Raw genomic sequence first — 19,519 nt, 5'->3', positions numbered from 1 at the left:
CACTCGGGTTCTTTGAGTACTCGACAACGCTCGGCACCCTGGGATCGGTCAACCGAATCCCTGTCCTCTGGGCAATCTAGATCCAGATCGCTGCATGACAAGACAAAGACGTCGAAAGACGGCAAAACGTCAAAAGACGGCAAGGGTGCCTCGTGAAAATAAACATCCAAGGCTCATTCGTCCGCAGACGAAACCTCGGCCCCCACACACGAAATTCAACGTTCTTCATCTAGTAAGACGTCGGGCCCCAAGAAGTCCGTTTCACTCTCCTCTGGGACCAAGGGAGGCAACAAACCCCATAAGACATATAAAACCTCCCATATTGAAGACGTGTCCAAGGGGAAACCTAAGGACCCTAGGCCCAAGCCTATCCCACCCACTAATGAAGACATGGGCCTTCCCAACTCCCAGCTCGAAAGATTGGTCCACCGAAGACATCGATAGGGTTATTCGTAGGATGTCCTTCATTGGGAACCTCTTCCAAAAGGACCCTGAACAGCCCTTTAGCCTTCAGACCACCCCACCCACCTCAGCCCCCTCAATCTCCCGACCCCCTGTTTCTCAACCCCCTTCTTAGAGGGTTCGTACTGAGGTACCAACTCGGGGCAGACTTTTCGATCTGTATGACCCTGAAGTCCATTCAGAGGAAGAACAGGAAAATGTTTTGTGTTTTGATACATCTGATCCTCAACTTATGGATGAGGACTTGGATGAATTCTATGATGGGGACGATGAAGACCCAGACCAGGAGGCCAATATTTACTCCTTGGATTCGCCCATTAATCAGGATCCTCCAGTAGTAGACTCCCCTATAGATAACCAACCCTTACTCAATGAAGTTCTAACTAAAGCAGCAGAACACTTCCACATAGATACCCAGGAGGTGGCAGAAGACCGAGACTTTGCTGAGCAATTGTTGGGAGATAAAGACTGTAGGCCAATTCATTCGAATATTAAAGTCTCTCCAACGCAGAATCCAACCTTCTTTGGAAGCACCCAACCTAACACAGGCCTTTAACCCGCGTGTTGAAAAAATGTTTAGACCTGCACCTTCCGACCCTCTTTACATAAGAGGCCAGTTAAGACCGGACTCCCTGGTGGTTACCACCACACGGTAAAGAGCAGGCACTCCCCTTGCTTCCTCCGAGGCTCCTCCAGACAAGGAGAGCAAAAAGATTTATGCAATGGGCAGGAAAGTAGCCTCTTCTGCAGCCCTAACCTACTTGCATCTCTAATAATGCTACACTTCCGGCAAGTTTCAACTGCAACAAGTGGGATGAGATTTCAGCACATGAGCCACTTAAGCCCCAATTGGCCATGATGGCAGCAGATGATAGAGCGGTGTCTACTTGTCTTCTAAAGTCAAACTTTGACGCAGCAGACAATGCAGGTAGAATCATCGCTGAGGGCACTCATCAAAAGACACGCATGGCTTCGCCAATCAGGCTTCAGGCTGGAAACACAGGCCACCTTAATCAATATGCCGGTGGAAAAAGATGTGCTTTTTGGCAAGGCAGTAGAAGACGAACAAAAAAACTGCTAAAGACGAATATGAAACCATTCAGTCTTTAGGCCAGCTCACTAACAAACCCACAGGGCAAAAGAGCAACAGCAATTTTCGCCGCTTTCGGGGATAGAATTCCCAGAGGTGATCTGGATACAACCAGGGCCAGGGTTCCTATAATACCAACCAGGGACAGTCCTTTCAGGGCTACCCAAGAGGACAAAGAAGAGGTTGTGGTACTCTGAGCAGAGGCCAGGCTCGAGGTGGCACGCCACCTCAGAGCCAGTGACATTCCACTCCAGGTACCCTCCCATGCATCTCCAGTAGGACGACAAATTTCCAACTTCACCCACGCATGGGAGGGTATTACCTCAGACCGATGGGGGCTGTCAACAGTAGCAGGAAGCTACTGTGTAGAGCTTCTTCAAAGACCTCGCGATCATCCCCCGAGACAAAAGGTACACTCAGAAGAACATCAACGGATTCTTCTACAGGGAATTACAGAGCTTCTATTAAAGGACGCCATAGAAGTGGTCCCAGCCAACCAGGTAAACGGGGGTATATACTGAACTACTTCCTTGTGCCCAAGAAAGATCTAACAATGCACCCTGTATTAGATTTAAGGCATGCTAACAAGTATGTCAAGCCACAAAAGTTCTGCATGACCACGCTACAAGAAGTAATCCCGCTTTTAAAAAAGGTGGACTAGATGGCAACACTGGATATGAAAGATGACTATTTTCATATTCCAATGTTTCCAGCGCACAGAAGTTCTTGCGTTTCAAGATGGCGAACCAGCACTACCAATTCAAGGTGCTTCTCTTCGGAATAGCCTCGGCTCCAAGGGTATTCACCAAGGTACTGGCAGTGGTGGCAGCGCACCTGCGCAGGGAGGCAATCCCAGTGTACCCTTACTTGGACGACTGGCTCATAACAGGGGAGTAGCCTCTGATTTGCAGGCAAAACATTCAGACAACAATCAACCTCTTCTTCCAATTGGGCTTCTCGATCAACTAGAATAAAATCAAGCCTGGTGCCCAGCACCTCCAAACCGTTCTTAGGAGCTATTCTAAACACAGAGAAAGTGTTAGTCTTTCCCTCAGAGGAGAGAGTAACCAACTTGTTACTGCAATACCACACTATCAGGCCGGCCACCAGATAAGGGTACGCAAAGCAATGCCCTTAATAGGCATGATGGCATCTTGCATTTACCTGGTTCCCCACGCGAGCCTGCGCATGCGTCCCATACAAGAGTGGTTGGCGAAACAATGGTCTCGGGCAAGCGGTCAGTGGGACGATCTAGTGGTCGTTTCGCCAACACTAGTACAAAATCTTCGCTGATGGACGAGAGAGAATTTGACCAAGGGGAAACCCTTCTACGATCCACAGATACAAGCAGTGGTCACAACAGAGGCCTCACCAGCAAGGTTGGGGGCACACTTCCTTCACCACACAGCTCAGGGTCTGTGGTTTCACCCTACGGCTCAGAACCACATCAATGTGCTGAAACTTCTAGCAGTGTTCAAAGCCCTCCAAGCATTTGAACCCCATTTAACAAGTCTGTCGGTGCAGATCCTAACAGACAGCACCACAGCAATGTTTTAGATCAACAAACAAGGTGGTGGACACGTTCTCCAAATCTATCTAGACTTGCACAGAAAATCTGGAGATGGGTACTCAAACTGAAGATGTTCCTGGCATCTCAACATGTTCCAGGGGAACTCAACACTCTAGCAGGCTCTCTGAGCAGAGACCTCCTGCCAGAAGAACATGAGTGGCGTCTACACCTCTTTTCCCTGTGGGGCTTTCCAACAATAGGCCTATTTGCCACAAGCGAAAATCGGCAATGCCCAGACTTCGAGTCCAGGTTCCCGCAGCCCAACTCAATGAACTTAGCAGCATGAAGTCATAGAGTTCGGACATCTCGGTTTACCCCAGAGATGTATGGATATCGTGAAAGAATCATGAAAACCTAACACAAGGCACTGTTACTATGACAAATGGAAACCATACGTTATCTGGTGCCAGAATAAGCAGATCAACCCAGTTGCTTGCACTCCTAATATCGTCACCGATATCGTCATATCTAGGCCAGGTGGGTTTATTTACTGACAGTCAGAAACCTCACTTTCAAGAGGTATTACATTAATAGATATTGCTAGTCTCAAATGTTCTTACACTAATTTCATTAGAATTTAATCGCATTTTACGATGTACATATATATAGGTGAAAAAGCAGACCTGAAACGCAGCAATCATTTTTATGTCTGAATACAGATTATACACACTTGCTAATAATACTGCCTCTTGTTTGCTTACTTTACTCTCCATATAAGCCCCATATTTGTATGCATTGCAGTCTATTTGTTTTGTGTGTATTAGTAGAAATATGTAGTAAGTGATGCATTATTAGCTACTTAGTACGGAAAAGTCTGATACAGAAGCATTCACCGTTTAATATATAACTTTGGAAAATTACAACTATAGCACCTCTGTGGAATATGCTGCAGCCAATACCTACATTTCTGTATGAGTGGGTTCCTGTACTAGAAAGAACACTGCAATCGAATGTTCTTTAAAACACTACATTGCGTGATGAAGTATGTAGTTTATTACACATCTCCCGATAATCCCCGATACTTTTTTGGCAACATTACATTCACAAACCCTTGTATGAAAAGTAAATGCACATGTGATGTCATCAGTGATGTCATCAATGATATTTGTGATGTTATCTTTGATGTCCTGGGTGTTAGTCTTAGCAGTGCACGGTGGTGACGCGAGTTATGGTTGCTTAGCTTACCATAACTGGTGAATTTCAGGGGTTTTTCAATTTTACTTGTAACCATAACGTCCTTTTAACAAAATGTTTTTACTGAATTTCATAGGTTTTTATTAGTGCATGCTATTTTCCTACAACTTACTAATATCATACTTACCAAATATAACAATAGTTGTGTCCAATTTACAAAGTGTCACCTTAAAACTCACTTCCCACCTTCTAGAATCATTTTTAACACTTCTATACACTTTTTGCAACTTTTTCAACCATTTTTGCATCCGTAGACATCTACAAACATATGACTTCATTGCGGACCTTCCGGACAGTGCCACATGACCATATGCTGGCACGCGACATGATGACGTGTCCGAGAACCCGTCCGCACTTCACAATAAGATCCGTCCTTTGCGGACAGTTAGGAACTACATTTTTTACTGATCTAGGAACTTTCAACTTCAAAATTTCCCTTGCACACCACCTACACCTTTTCATACTCATTATCCATTAACAATCTAGTACACAGTACTAGTTGCAGTATGGCAGTACTAGTTGCCATCCCTCCTCCCCAAGAGCCACCACCACCAGCTGGAGGACCTTCACAACAAAAAAAGTGCAGTACTTTCAAAGACAATGAAGAGGACCAAGAAGATGAGGAAGAGGAAGTGCCTACTTCTAGCACCAAGATCGAATCATGGGTGTGCCAGTTCTTTGCTACTGTTGGGAGTGTACCAAAGGCTAATCTTCTTCCTCAACAAATACTGTAACCATACCGCCTGATGTCTGTGGGCATTGGTGTGGTATAAATAAATAAGGAGGGCTACGGACCATTATCCTCCATTGCAGCCCTGAAATGGGGGATACAGGCCATTAGCACCCCTGGTTCCCAAAGTGGGAACCCAGGGTGCTAAAACATTGATGTTGGAGAAGGCGGGGCTCCGTACACAGCCCCTCTTCCCTTGCCATGGTAGCCTGCAGAGCCCTATGAACATATTACCACAAGCACGTTTTTTCCCTTTCAAACCTATCCTACCTTCGAATACCTTTACCAAATAGCCGGTCCCAGGTAGACATAGCCACTAACACCATTTTTCGTCCCTAGCGGTAATGGCCAGTAGCCAGATTGTCCGCGTCATGACCTTATGCCATGACCCAGATAATCTGGCTACTGCCCACGGCCACAGGCTATACTATACCTCAGTCACCAAAGGTATATGACTATTTTATGTACCTACATTATTACACTTTTCAAAAAATAACACGGGCAAAACCATGCTTTAATGTCCTTGCCAATGCTCCTCACAAGTTTGCTCGAAATCCGCCCATGTTTTATTTTTTAAAGTGTCAAAATGTATGTTCTTACAAAAGTCCTATAACTTAGCCCCCACTTGACAAAAATCCATTCAGTCTTTACACAAATATTGAAGGTTGGGTCTATAATCTTTCTCAAAGCTTTTGGCCACATTCGTCAAATAGCAACAAAGTTACAAGCCATCTAAAAATGTTGAGACCCCCCATCTAATTTCGCCCCCTCTTGAGAAATTCCCACCAAACTTTAGAAAACCATTTTTCTGATGCTTGTTAATCTGCTTAGAATCACATGCTGTGTATATGGTCCGACATCCAGTGGTAACCGCGTAGTATTGCATCTTGTCTTTCAGGGACCGAAAGGAGACGTCGGCATAGGCGTGTCTGTAACACTATCCCTATTATTATTTTTTATTATTATTGTGACGTGTGTAGTACCCAAAATCCCTCACGTGCCGAGATCCCTCAGATTGTTTTTTTCCACCCAGATAACTGGTCGCCCTACAGTGGAGCTCGTACTATACTAGAGACATTGTTTATCTTTACTGAAATATGCCCTGTTAAGTCACTCCGACTAATAAAAACATCTTTGACGAAGACTACGGAGGAATCTTCTACGGCTGTGGTCTCGGCGCCTAAGATCCGGCGGCCGGATTTCCGCGTGGTTGGGCCCTCTGGCCGACCTACACAGTAGGGAGAGTGGGTTCTGGGTGGCCATATTGTTGTTATGTCTTTCCTTCTTTCCCTTTCGGTCTGGTCATCCTTCCCTTTTGCTATGGAAAGGACTCCTTTTAGATTCTGCCCTAAACGTAGGGTTGTATATCCTTGGAAGGACGAGCACAGGACGTGTAATGCCTGTCTCCCCCAGAGCACGACGAAAAGCAGCGTTTGGCATGCAAGCTCCTAAAACCCTTAAGGATCGCCGTGTAAAGCGGTGGGCCGTGTACGGCATGTCACATGTAGAGCCTCCCTCCCCTACCGCAACACCAGCCGAAAGTGACGGGGGTACTTCGGATGACCAAACGTCCAATGCGGATGTTATAGACCTTGAGGTGGACAATTCTAGGTCCACCACGCCCGTCCCCGACCCTTCCAGGTTCGACTCTGGTCTTGCTACAGGGACTACACCCGGCGACAAGGGCGTACATAAACATCGCACTAAACACGCAACCCCTACGCCATCTTCGACGCCTTCGTGGAAAAAGGCGAAAGCGCCAATGGGTCAGTCGAAAATTTCGACGGTTCCCTCGGATCGTGTAGATCCAAAGCCTTCCCCGCATCCGCAACACTGCATGACGACTTGGCAAACGAAAATTATTAAGGGCGCTATTTCCCAATCTACACGCGCCGAAGTTTTGGATTCCAAAACTTCATCGATTTCCAAGGCCTCAATAGGCCCGAAAGTTACGACTAGGCCTCTACCCGGCAGTCCGACTGCTGGGCCTTCTGGTGCCACGGACGGCGTTCCGGCTGCCGCTACATCATCGGAGGCTTTCTCTCATGACGATTCGGTTACTATCCGGAAGAGCATAGGTGGGATCGCAGCTGCGGTGGACCTTATCCCGGTCCCGCAGAAAGTTATGGGCCAGGCCGCGTAAACATTTTCGACGGACTTGGGCCGCGATTCCGATTACTCTTACGTGGATAGCCAAGAGCCTCTCTTAGACCGCTGAGAAGATCCTCTCGACGCCAAAGGCCAGAGAACGTTGTTTCTCCCCACCTAGGTCCTTTGGGTCCTCTAAATGGACTACTGAAAAGTTCGAGGGATGTATGGATCGGCTGGAGCAGATTATCAGTTCTGCTGACCAGCCTCCACCGAAAAAGGCTCGGATAAACGTTAACCTTCAAATACAGGATGTTCAGCCTCAGGTTTTCCAACAGGAAGACCTGGCCCACATGGACACATACAGGGACGTCTATACTGAAGAAGAGGAATCCTCTTTTCTCGAAAAGTATGAAGATCATCAACAGGAGACAACGGAAAACTGGGAGGAAACCCAGCAAGGAGGACAGGATCATTGGTCACATCAAGATCAGGACTCTGATATTTTGTGCATCGATTCTCCTCCTTCCACCCCGGCTCGCCAGGCCTCCCCTGTGGATGGCTAAATGGCTTTCAACACCATGTTGAAAAAAGCAGCAGAATTCTTCGAAATTGCCACTCAAGAGGCTTTGCCTGAGCAGGATTTTGTGGAGGACATTATTAAGGAAAAACCTCTGACAAGTCAATCCATTCCCCTCCTTAACTCTGTTAAGAGGCGGATAGCTCCATCTTGAGTCACACCTGCCCAGACAAGGGCCGTGAACCCGAGAGTTGAAAAATTATTTCGGCCTTCTCCTTCCGACCCTCTATGTATCAAGGGGCATGCCAACCCGGACTCACTGGTGGTGACCACTACTCGTAAGAGGGCAGAGGTACCCCTTGCCACTGGAGAATCACCTCCGGACAAGGAGTCTAAAAGATTGTATGCCCCAGGCAAACGTGTCACGTCAGCAGCTGCATATACCATTCGGGTTGCTAATAACACTACACTACCAATCTACCAAAAAGAAAACTTCCCGACCTAAAAATTCCCACGAACTACCGCGCAATAACAGTACCATTTCTGCTGAAAATATTGGACACAGTTGCGTACATCCAAATTCAGAAATAACCAACAACATCCTTGGGCTACGTCAGTCTGGATTCCGCCCGAAACATGGGATGGAAACAGCACTCCTGGATTTAAAAATCTGAATAGATGACCTGAAAGATAAAGGGAAGTTAGCCCTTCTTCTGCTCCTAGACCTCTTGGCTGCATTCAATATTGTGGAACACAACATCCTGTGTAATCACCTGACCTCAACAGCACATTTCTCCACCAACGCTAACCAATGGATTAAATCATTCCTCACAGACAAAACAATTGTCTTCTCCCCTAAACAGAAGCACCACCTACCTTTGTTACGTGTTACTAGCCTGCCTAAAGAAGCGGTAAGTATGTACGATATGAAACTTGATATTTTGGATTGGTTGGGTGCTTTTGAATACAATCAAGGGATTCGGGGTCTCGCAGGGAATCAGCGGATTCCTTGGCTTTTGTCTAGGCTTCCCCAGGTTGCAAATTATGCTGTAATGGAGGTGGGTGAACTTGTAAAACAGAGTATGAGAATGTGAAGCTGGCCTTGATAGCCAGATATGGGAAAACTCCATCCCAGTACCTTAAGAGGTTTAGGATCCTTAAAAAGACTGATGGTACCCCTTGGGCTACCTGGGTGTGTGAATGTTTGAACAACTTGGGTTAAGGGTTACAAGGTAACTACTTTTGAAGGAATGAGAAATCTTTTTTACTCTATTTTTTATGCCTGCTCTCCTGAGCTGAGACAGAACACTTGGCTGACTCAAGCGATTGATCGCAAAAAGTTAGAAAAGGCTGCTGACTTGTGGGATGCCAACAGGGCCACTCGCAAAAAGGATGAGGGTTAGCAGCTCAAGAAAGATGGAAAAGGGAATTCAAATTCCAACCACTCAAAAAAGGGCGCAAACAGAAAAAGGGTGAACCTTAATCCAAAGCACTAGGTAAGCCTAGTGAAACCGCTGATGCTAAACTAGAAGGAGGTCAGCAGAAGAACCCCCATTCCAGAGACCATTTGGTAAATGTTATGCTTGTAGGTGAATTGACTATGTGAGAGGGGATCCCAGGTGCAAGGGTAAACCTTCAGGGGGGGACCACACTGTCTCCTTAGCCTTCATCCCTGAGGAAGGTCATATGGCAAGTGGTAACTTTCAACTATTGGCTGAAGATCCAATGGGAGTCTCAGCCAGTGTTTCTTTAGTATCCATGGGTCTGTCGGAACAGCAGAATGTAGATGTGTATAACTCTATTCCAGATAATACCAACGAATACTACAAGGACAGTGTACTTGTAAATGGACAGGAGACCCCTGCCATTAGAGACACTGGGGCCAGCATTACAGTAGTGGATGAAACTTTTTTCAAGCCTGAGGATTTTGCTAAGGCACCCACGAAACGTGCTGGAGGCCCACTCCAGATGATTCCTAGACTACCAGCTCTCATCCAGTGCAACAATATGACTGTGAGGATACCCATCAGTGTACAAAGTGAGGGGCCTGTGAGAGTCCGGTTGGGGAATGACTTAAAAACTCTTGGAGTTGTATCAAACATCCCAGGACCCCCAGTAAATGGAAGCAGGAGCAGGCTAGATTGGTCAGAGGGACAACTTTGGATGACTCGCAAGGAGATGTTACAGGGGTACCTATAGCTTCTACTCCTCAGGAAAGACATGCTTCTAATTCCGGACAAAGAAGGAGACAAATGATAATGATAATGATGTGTTATTTATATAGCGCCTTAATCCAAAGCACTTTTAAAGAAGAACAGTGTCACACCTGTTCAGAGGACAAGGACATCCCAGAGAGGACAGTCCAAGTTCACACCTGTGACCCCTCCACCAGCTGAGGCTGAGTGGGAGAAACAACCAGAAACGGCTACTGGTGAAACAGAGCTGGAAGAAGCCCTACCCTATTGTTGGGGGGAATTCTCATAAATGTGCTAATTCCTCCCACCTTAGAGGCCTCCAGCTCTTTTGCTAAACTGTGGGACTTGGACTTATTGATTCTGTTTGTTTTCGGTGTGTGTTTCCTTTGGTTATGGAGTCTAACCAACTCCATAGGCATCATCTTTTGCATTTGTGTGACACAGCACCCTCAGTGCAGTGACAAAGGGAAGACTTTCAGGCTTCCCCAAGGTTTAAATACCTTCTCTGGGATCAATTACTGTTTCCCAGAACAGTGGAGTGAAATTGACTTCACTTAGCCTTGTAAATTTCTAGACCCAGCACACTCCATCTTACAATCGAGTGCTGGAGGGGTTACTTAGTATCCCATCTGTCTACTTACTCATGTAACAGTCAAATGGTACCCTTTCCTATCAGAATGGCTGGTGGCAGACCACAAACTACCATGATTTTTCCAGACCGCGAATTTATCGTAGCTCTGGTAATGTTAAATCGCAGCAGCCATGTTTTTCAAGGTGGTGCCCAGCCATCGTTGTTAAAACAAGTCCCGGTTTGCCTCGTCTTTGTGAAAAGGTCCTTCTAGAGTTTTTCTCTGCACGCCAAACCAGTTTGGGTCTCTTTTGTGATTCGCCTTTGGCGGGCTTCAGGAGTTAAACCCGTCTCTGTCTCCAGAGTGTCTGGAGTAGGCAGGAAGTGAGGGAGGTGCCCGAAAATCCCTGTGCTTAGTCTCCTAGGAGACCCAAATGCACTCTGTGATGATTGGCTGGCTGGCTTGCTGACTGTCTGGCAAGGACAGCCACCCTGCTGGATGAATGGCAGCTAGGCTGGAATGAATGGGAGAGAACTGAATGAAAGGCGGGTCTCTTGGCTTCGAAGGCAGAGTCGACCACTTGAACGAAGGAACCGAAGAAGAGCTTGAAGAGGACAGCTGCTGCAACTCCTGGACCGTTGGTTTGCCCGGTGAAGCTCTGCTGCAGGTCCGAATCGCCAAGTTTGCATCGACAGAGAAGCCCTGCAATCGACAACTTCTCCCTTTGAGTTGGTAGGACCAATCCATTCCCAAGTAAGCCACCTGGACACCCATCTCAGAGCTGGTTGAATTTCCTCAGAGTGCTGCAGGAAACCGTAGAGCCAGGGAGAGGGACACCAGATTGTGTGTGTTGCTTGTAAGCTGGCCTAAAGTGTTTGGAAGATCCTGCGGACTCCCACAATGTTGAATCGACCGAGCCTCACCCCCCTCTATACTCCCCCAGCTGAGTGTGGGACCACCGAAGCAAGGACAGTCCACCTTGACAGCCAGGACCAGCGTTGTTACCAGTGCGGTAGCTGAAACGCGAAACAGCCACTTAAATTGAAGTTTGCCAGTTGCAAGCTTTTGACCAGTCCCAGTGCAGTGCAGGAGTCCCCCGGCATCCTCCCTCTTGTCCCCACGACTGAGGCCCAGGAACAGTGAGATCTGCAGGAACTGCAAGGAACAGAAGTGATCAGCTGCATCCTTTTCTTCATTGTAAGGTACTGTAAAACAAGACTTCGAGTACTTACCTCTCACAGTGAAAGTGCTTGAAACCTTTCCAACTCACAGGCCTAATCAGCTTGTGACCCAACATGAGTCTTCTTTTTACAAACTACTTCTAAGAACGTGCGTAGACTTTTCCATTTACTTACCATAACCGCTTTGTCCTATCCAAGACTTTAGCCCATTGACTTTGACCTAGCCTATTGAATTGACTCTTCTGGTTAACAATTATTTACACTGTCTAAGAATAATTGTTGTCTTTCATGTTCTGATGACCTTTGCCTTTTACTTACTTTTTTAATGGTGTACAGTATTGGAGTATATTTGTGTGTTACTATATGATTGCCTCCTTCTAATGAGTATTTTATAACTGACTGATAAATTATTAATTGCTTATACAAGAAACCTTGAGTGTAAGAGTCTATTTGAATATCCGTAACTGTGAATCTTTCTGTAACTCCACTACTGCTCACATTTCCCCTCTTTAGACAAACCTGGCTGCTCAACACACTACCAAAACTGTGTAGTACAGACTTATACCAAAGGTTGGTTTGCATACACCTGTAGTCATAGTTGTGTGTAGTGTTCCCAGGGGGTACTGCATACAAACTTTGCCTAACACCTATGTTGGAGATCTGGATCCTAAAGACCATCCTGAGCTGCATACTTTGCTTGCAGAAGGACGCTGTAGGGCAGACTTCAGCAGAGGTCAAAGAGAGTGTCCTACTCTTGAATGACTTCACCAACAGGCAGATTCCCAGCTGCAAGGGTAAGAGCCAGGGAAGCACAGGCTGTACTGGGAGGATGGCCTACTTTACAGTGAGCCTATTGAGTCTACCCCAGGGGAATACAGAAGACTTGTAGTGCCTCAGGTGGTGAGACCCCAGTTTCTACAGTTAGCCCATGTGATTCCTCTAGCTGGTCACAAAAACCTTGATTGGATATTTCCTTTATTTTGGTACCAAGTACTATTGTTTGGATGCTTCCTTGCTGGCTCCCACCCCTCTTGAAGAATATAGAATGCCTTTGGCTCATACCACCAAGAGGCAAAGGAAGTATACCATTCATGTTGTTCATGTTGTGCATATTTTACCTTTTGTGATTGGCATCACTGCTTGTTTAGTAGTAGTTGTGTGGTTGATTAAGAGTTTAGAAACCACTGTGCATCCCTGTACTTCTGTAGCTCAGTTCATTGTCACACACCTGACCACAGTGGATGTACATTGTAGAGACATTTAATCCAATACACACCAAAACAAACTGAAACGGAGTGTGTCAGGATGAGGATACATTATCATAATGGCCAATTTTAGCACTGCCTCTTGGTTAGGGTCACCAGACATCCCAGTTTTCCCAGGGCAATCCAGGGAAATCACCCTCGGTCCGGGGAGTTTTTTAGTTTGGTGAACCCTGTCCCGAGATTGAAGGGTGGGTGGCTACGGTCCCCGTGTTGGCAAAATTGTCTTTGATATGTTTCCCTACATTCAAAATTGTATATTTATTTGTGTTGGACTCGATTGTGGCTTCAATCCCCTCCTTTGGATCATGATTTTCTGTTGGTCGGGGAGGGCGAAAGGCAGGAGAATCAGAGAACCGGTTCCCATGCCTTTTCCGACATATAACAGTAAGCATATGCTAATGTCGGGTGACCAGACGTCCTCGTTTTGTCAGAACTATCCCGGAATGGTGTCCAGAGGTGTTTTTTTATTTTTTATTTAGAAACCCTGACCTGATTTTGTTGAAAGGGAGGGTGACCACGTAATCTGTCAGCGATTTGGAACTAAATGAACATCGTTATACTTCTGGAATGTTGCCTTCTCAGGGTGGTCTTGAACCACCAACCTTCCAAGTCCCAGTCACATGCATTAACGGCTTGAACCACAAACTGGCTAAGCAACGAATGAATAGCAAAGCATCTAATATCAATCGCAGCAACACCTTTGTTATCAACGTGCTTAACTCCACAGTGAAAATGCACAATTTAAATGTAGCAGCAGTGCCAGAAATACTGTGGGATTGGGAGGAGGTGAGGTACGATGGAGCTTGTAGTGGTTGATTTTGGGGGGCGAGGGAAGATGAGGTGTGTGTGGGGTGGTCCTTCTTTAATATTGTTGGCCGTCCGGTTTTTTGTTTTGAAAATCTTGTCACCCTACTCTTGGTCCACATAGACAAAGGTATTGCCCAAAATAAGGTGATCGGAAGCATTGCTTAAAAAAATGCACTAGTACCTCAATGGTTGCATTTGGCCACTAATGGTTAAAGTGACTACACACGTTGTGAAGCCAAAACGAAATCAGTCTACTTCACAGCATTCATTTAGGGTGATAAGAACACCCTAGGACTAAAATGGGGAACCCACCCTCATAGTCATATGGGCTACTAAGGGTAGCACACCAGAAAGAGGGTAGTGGTGCAGGGGGACCACAAAAGTTTAAAAAACAAAGAAGCCAGAAAAAGTTTAGGGAACCCAGAAAGTTAGGGAATCCAGAACCCCAAAACTGAAATTCTGCCCTAGCAGTGAGGGATGAAGGTGGCAGCAAAAGTAGCAGTTGGGGCCCACTTCATAGGCCTCAACTAGAGGAACTCCATGTCCTTGGCAGGGACTGGCGGCTCTGCTTAAGCAGGCAGTGACCAAGAGAAGCTGATCTAGCATTTAGGGTGCAGATTTTGAAATGGTTCTCGGTTTTCAATACTGTTGTAGAGGGAGGACAGCAAGGTAACAAGGAAGAACGGGGCGGGGGGGCGAGGGGGTTAGAAAGCAGCACGTGAGGGTTGAACGGGGATGGGATCAGATGGGGCCAACAATTGCTTCTGGGGGACAGCACAGACCCTGATCTGGGCGGCCCAAAGCAGAGATAATGGAATAGGACGAGGGAGGAGAGACGGAGTTGGAAGGCTAGTAGATTATTGTGTGCATTTTTTCACTTTACCTTTGAAATAACTTTAACGTGATCTATTTTTTTTTACAGGACCTTAAGTTTATTTTTGGACGATACATTGACTTTTCATCAGAAACGGAAAGTATAATGTGAGTATTGCATAAAATCCGATTTTGTCTGCCGTGTTTTTTTTCTTTAAACCAACATTGGGATGATGTTGTAAGACAGTGTATTTTCTCTGAAGTTCTCATCTTTACAAATGTAGCCCTTTATTTAGGGAAGAGATTGATATATTTGGGTGATGAGATGCAACATGCAGGGTGGGCTGAATTGAGACCAAGCTCATATGGAGAGGGTTCTTGTGTAAACCAAAAGTGAAATATGACCCGTTTGTAGCATGTACTTCTACAAATCTGGGAAAAATTGTACAGTTCCTTTCTTCCAGCGTGACAGCCATGTTAGTTAAATGCATTGTCCTTCCTCGATTTTGGGAGTCTACTTAAGTATTTTGTAAAAACTTACTGTACATGTTAGTCAGAGTATGTTACCATTAAATGCCTTTTTCTTTTGTCAAATGGTTTAATTATCTTGCATTTTCAATAAAAAAAGTTGCTAGTCGACTATCGGCTTACCTATCGTGCCATTTTTAGCAGAAAACTAAACTATCTTTAGATTTCCTATTTTGTTTCTACGATTGGCCTACCTATCGCCACACCGGTTACCATTTTATTTTTAACATGTTTGCTTGACAGCTTTATGGATTGCTAGTGAAAAACAACTTGGTGATCCTTGTAACGCTTTAAATTCGTAGTCTTCAGTGACCGCTACATAATTTTTCTTTCTTGTATCATTATTACCCTGGTTAATGTATACATCTCAGTGAGATGCAACTACTGTAATTCACTACACTGAAGTATGCCCAAAATTAGTCAACCTCGTAGTGCAAAATAAATTCTGCTGCAAGAATGTTCTTAAGCCTACCTCAGCCCGAGCATCCTTCGCCTTGAAAACATGCCATTAGCTGCTTGGGGTGGATTGTATTTATTTTAAAACACTGTACATGACACCTGAGCATTTCGTCGGATTGCTCATAATTTGTATTCATTTATTTGTTTGACATTTATTTCAGTGCATACAGCCCTGAGGCATCTAGGCACTAGTTAAAGAGAATGCAGGTACATCTACAAGAGCTTTCTTGGTAGAAAATGGCATCACATGTACCAATACAATATGTTGATCAGCTGATACAAGCATATCTCTTCCTGTGTAAATTATCAAAGCTTTCTTTCTCCTACAGATGCTACTCCATGCAGTGCATATCTGAGATATATTTGGCATTTAGGAAAACATTAAAACCTTTATTTCCGAACTAGACCAATCACCTCCTTCAGGTATCTTCTCAAACCCCAGCCCATGGTGCCCTGTTAGAGCATGTGTTTTCACTTGACACATTATTTTGACAGAACATTATCAATTTTAATACATATCAAAGTTTAGGTGGCTGTGCAACTATTTGACTTCACTCATATGCTGCTTCATTGCATTTATGGTCCGTTAATCCCCAAATATGAACAGTCATTGCATGCTATGACCGAGTAGGAGAAAACCGTAGGCTGACCCACTTTTTCCTCACAGGTTTGACATACGTTTGATGAAAGAAGGCCGCATGAAAGGACAAGCATTCATAGGCCTGCCCAATGAGAAGGCAGCTGCAAAGGCTTTGAAGGAAGTCAATGGTTATGTACTCCATGAAAGACCAATGGTGGTTGTATCCTTTTATCCAAGCATTTACTTGTGTTTTTATTTTGTTGTGGCATTTTGAAAGATTGGTTCTTCCTGTGATGTGTTGATTACCTTGTTTTGTAAAGTAATGCATAACATGTACATGACTAGAAACCAGGTTAACAAATGATGTACATGTTAACACATTGATCCTCTTCATGCTATTCTCATCACATATTTACACTCTTCAGCGTGTGGAATACCATCTCCACCGATCGTTGGGTGCTGGACGCTGTCGCCCACGGACACACAGTTCCTAGGGAAGTGTCCCTGAATACCACCGGTGGGCCGACAGGAAAACCACGTCCCTCAGCTGGAGGTTCAGGCCATGCTAAAAAAAAGGGGGCGATAGAGCTCATCCCAAAGCGGCTCCACAGTGTACTCTAGGTACTTCCTCGTAAGAAAGACGACCAGGGGCTGGAGGCTCATTCTCCACCTAAAACAACTGAACAAATACATCAAGTCCCAGAAGTATCGAATGGTCCCTCTTCAACATGTGCTCTGACAGCTAGCAGAGGAAGACTTTGTCGTTGTTGGATCTGGAGGATGCGTACTTACACATCCCAATTTACAAGGGACACCGCATGTTTCTGCGCTTCATCGTCCAGGGGAAGCATTACCAGTTCAAGACCCTTCCCTTTGGATTAAAGTCGGTGCCAATGGTTTTCACCAAGTGCCGGATCCACGTTTACCCTTACTTGGACGACTGGCTCATCCGGGCCAGCTCAAGGAGCATTGGTGTCGACCACACGGCGAGGACCATCCTCCTGCTGACGGATCTGGGGTTCTCGGTCAATTATGCAAAGTCCTACTGGACTCCGTCACAGGACGTGCTGTGCCTAGGATTCCAGCTCAACACGGTGACATGCCTGGCATCACCGTCGGAGGAGAGAGTGGTGGCCATCCTGGGCAAGGTGCAATGGCTGCTCGCTCTGAAAATTGCCACGGTGAGGACCATCAAGTCTCTGCTCGGCATGATGTCATCATGCATTTATCTCATCCGACTCTGCAGGCTACAGGTGCGGCCACTGCAGGAGTTCCTCGACACCCGTTGGATTCAGGTGTCCGGATGTTTTCAGGACAAGATGGCTCTCGATGAGGCGTTCTGTCTGGCGATAAGATGATGGGGCGTATGCTCTTATCTGACCATAGGTGCATATTTCCAGACCCCACCACATCAGGAGACGGTAACAACGGATGCCTCCCTGGAGGGATGGGGAGCCCACACCGGAAGTCTTCATGCCAGAAGGCTGTGGCTGCCGGAGGAAAAGACATTGCACATCAACGTTCTGGAGCTATGGATGGTGTTTTGAGCCCTCAGGTTGTTCCGGTCATCCCTCAAGGGAAAGGTGTTGGGGGTCTTCACAGACAACACCACCACAATGTTTTACATCCGGAAACAAGGGGCACCAGGTCCTCCGCGCTCTCCAAAGAGGCGCAGGACTTAGGTTACTGGGCCGTCACCCAGGGGATGTTCCTTATCCCGTTTCATCTGGCAGGAGTAAAGAACATGGTCGCCGACTCCCTGAGCAGGGAGCTTCAATCTTGCCACGAGTGGGAAATTTGGCAGGACCTAGTGGAGAACCTGTTCCTCAAATGGGGCAATCCCCGGATTGACTTGTTTACGACGGCGACGAACACCAAGTGCCGGAGGTTTGCCAGCAGGTTTCCCCAGCAGGCTAGCATGGGGGGCACATTTTCATTCCCTTGGGAAGGCCTCGTTCTGTATAAGTTTCCTCTGTTGCCTTTGTTACTTTGAGTCATCAGTCAACTCAAACAGTGCCGGTGCCGAATGATCCTCGTCTCACCGGTGTGGGCGAGGCATGTCTGGTACCCGGATCTTCTCAGCATGTCAGTGTCTCCACCAGTACAGCTGCCAGTGAAGGTGGTGCCATTCTTCACCACGATCCAGGGTATCTGAACCTGAAGGCTTGGCTCCTGCAGTGCTAGAATTGGGTGGCTACGATCTCCCAGCAGACTGCAAGGAAGTTCTCGCCAAGGCTAGGGCATCGTCTTCTTTGAAATGCTACAGACTTAAATGGAAGAGATTTGCTATTTGGTGTCGTTCCCTGAAGAGCGACCAGCTGAGGGTCATGGTTCCTCAGGTACTTCCATATTTGCTGTTGTTGGCCAAACCGGTGCTGGCCCACAGCTGTCTCCCGCTACACCAGTTCTCCAGGACGACCATCCTTGTGGTTGCATAGTTTGGTCAAGGAATTCGTCAAGGGACTATTTCGCTCATACCCGCCCGTGAAGGCTCCGTCCCGGGCGTTGGAGCTCAATGTGGTGTTCACTAGGCTCATGGGACCTCAGTTTGAGGATATGCATTCTGCACCCCTCAAGTCTTTGTCGTGGAAAACTGCTTTTCTCGTGGCCATCACCTACGCACGATGAGTGGGAAAGATCCAGTCTTTCTCCTGAAAACCACCTTAGTTGACTTTCCACAAGACGAGGTGGTGCTGCGGATGCACCCCTCTTTCATGCCCAAGGTGCCGTCGGACTTTCATCTAAACAACCCCTTGATGTTAGCTGTGTTTTTTCCGACTCGTCGCTGGCTGAAAGGACGTTGCACTCTGTGTGTGGCTAGAGCTCTGAAGTTGTATGTGGCCCGCACTAAGATTCCGGAAAACCTCTCAGCTCTTTGTGAACTTTGGTCCTGTTATCCATGGGAAGGCCCTGTCCAAGGCTTCCATTTCCAGGTGGCTCTCCGGCTGTATCACCCATTGTCACCAGTTGTGGCAAACAGAGTGCTGCGCTGGCCGTCCGAGAGCCCACACTACCAGAGCGATCGCTGCTACAATGGCATTCCTGTCTGGTGTGTACCCCTGCTGGACATCTGCACAGCTGCAATGTGGAGGTCAACACACAACTTCACAAAATTGGACTCCTCTCTTCGTAAACTTTCGACCACTAACTTTAACACACAATAAGTAACCTAGAAAAAACAGTACACCATCTACAGTGAGTAAACACTTTTTTAACACTTTGAGAATGGCAGTATACAATTGAAAAGGTAAGTAAAATACTTGTCTACTCATTGTTTCTGGTAAGAATGAATGAATAAAACAAGACCAACATAAATCGGGGCGAACACTTAACACTTGCAATACTTTTCTCAGGGCCTAACACTTTAGAAGTTCATCCCTATCTAATTATGAGTGTCAGATTGGAGGGTAGAACAGGTAAGGCACAAGTTGTAGAAAGTCAGTAGTTCCAAAGGGGACTTCTGTAACA

General features: G+C 46.3%; 1 protein-coding gene across 3 annotated transcripts in view; it reads left to right on the top strand.

Moving 5' to 3' along the window:
- Nucleotides 1-19,519, top strand: part of RNPC3 (RNA binding region (RNP1, RRM) containing 3) — a 393,936-nt gene that overhangs the window by 221,464 nt on the left and 152,953 nt on the right. For all 3 annotated transcript variants that reach the window (XR_011290577.1, XM_069641890.1, XM_069641891.1), the window contains exons 12-13: nt 14,594-14,652; nt 16,139-16,271. Coding sequence is in view for 2 of the 3 variants with exons in the window: in XM_069641890.1 (XP_069497991.1) it covers nt 14,594-14,652; nt 16,139-16,271 (192 nt within the window). In the remaining variant the exon portion in view is untranslated. The remainder of the gene's footprint in view (nt 1-14,593; nt 14,653-16,138; nt 16,272-19,519) is intronic.

This window comes from Ambystoma mexicanum, chromosome 1q (assembly GCF_040938575.1).
Source record: "Ambystoma mexicanum isolate Mex_15411 chromosome 1q, UKY_AmexF1_1, whole genome shotgun sequence".
Taxonomy (NCBI): domain Eukaryota; kingdom Metazoa; phylum Chordata; class Amphibia; order Caudata; family Ambystomatidae; genus Ambystoma; species Ambystoma mexicanum.
This window is presented reverse-complemented; position numbering and strand designations above follow the sequence as displayed.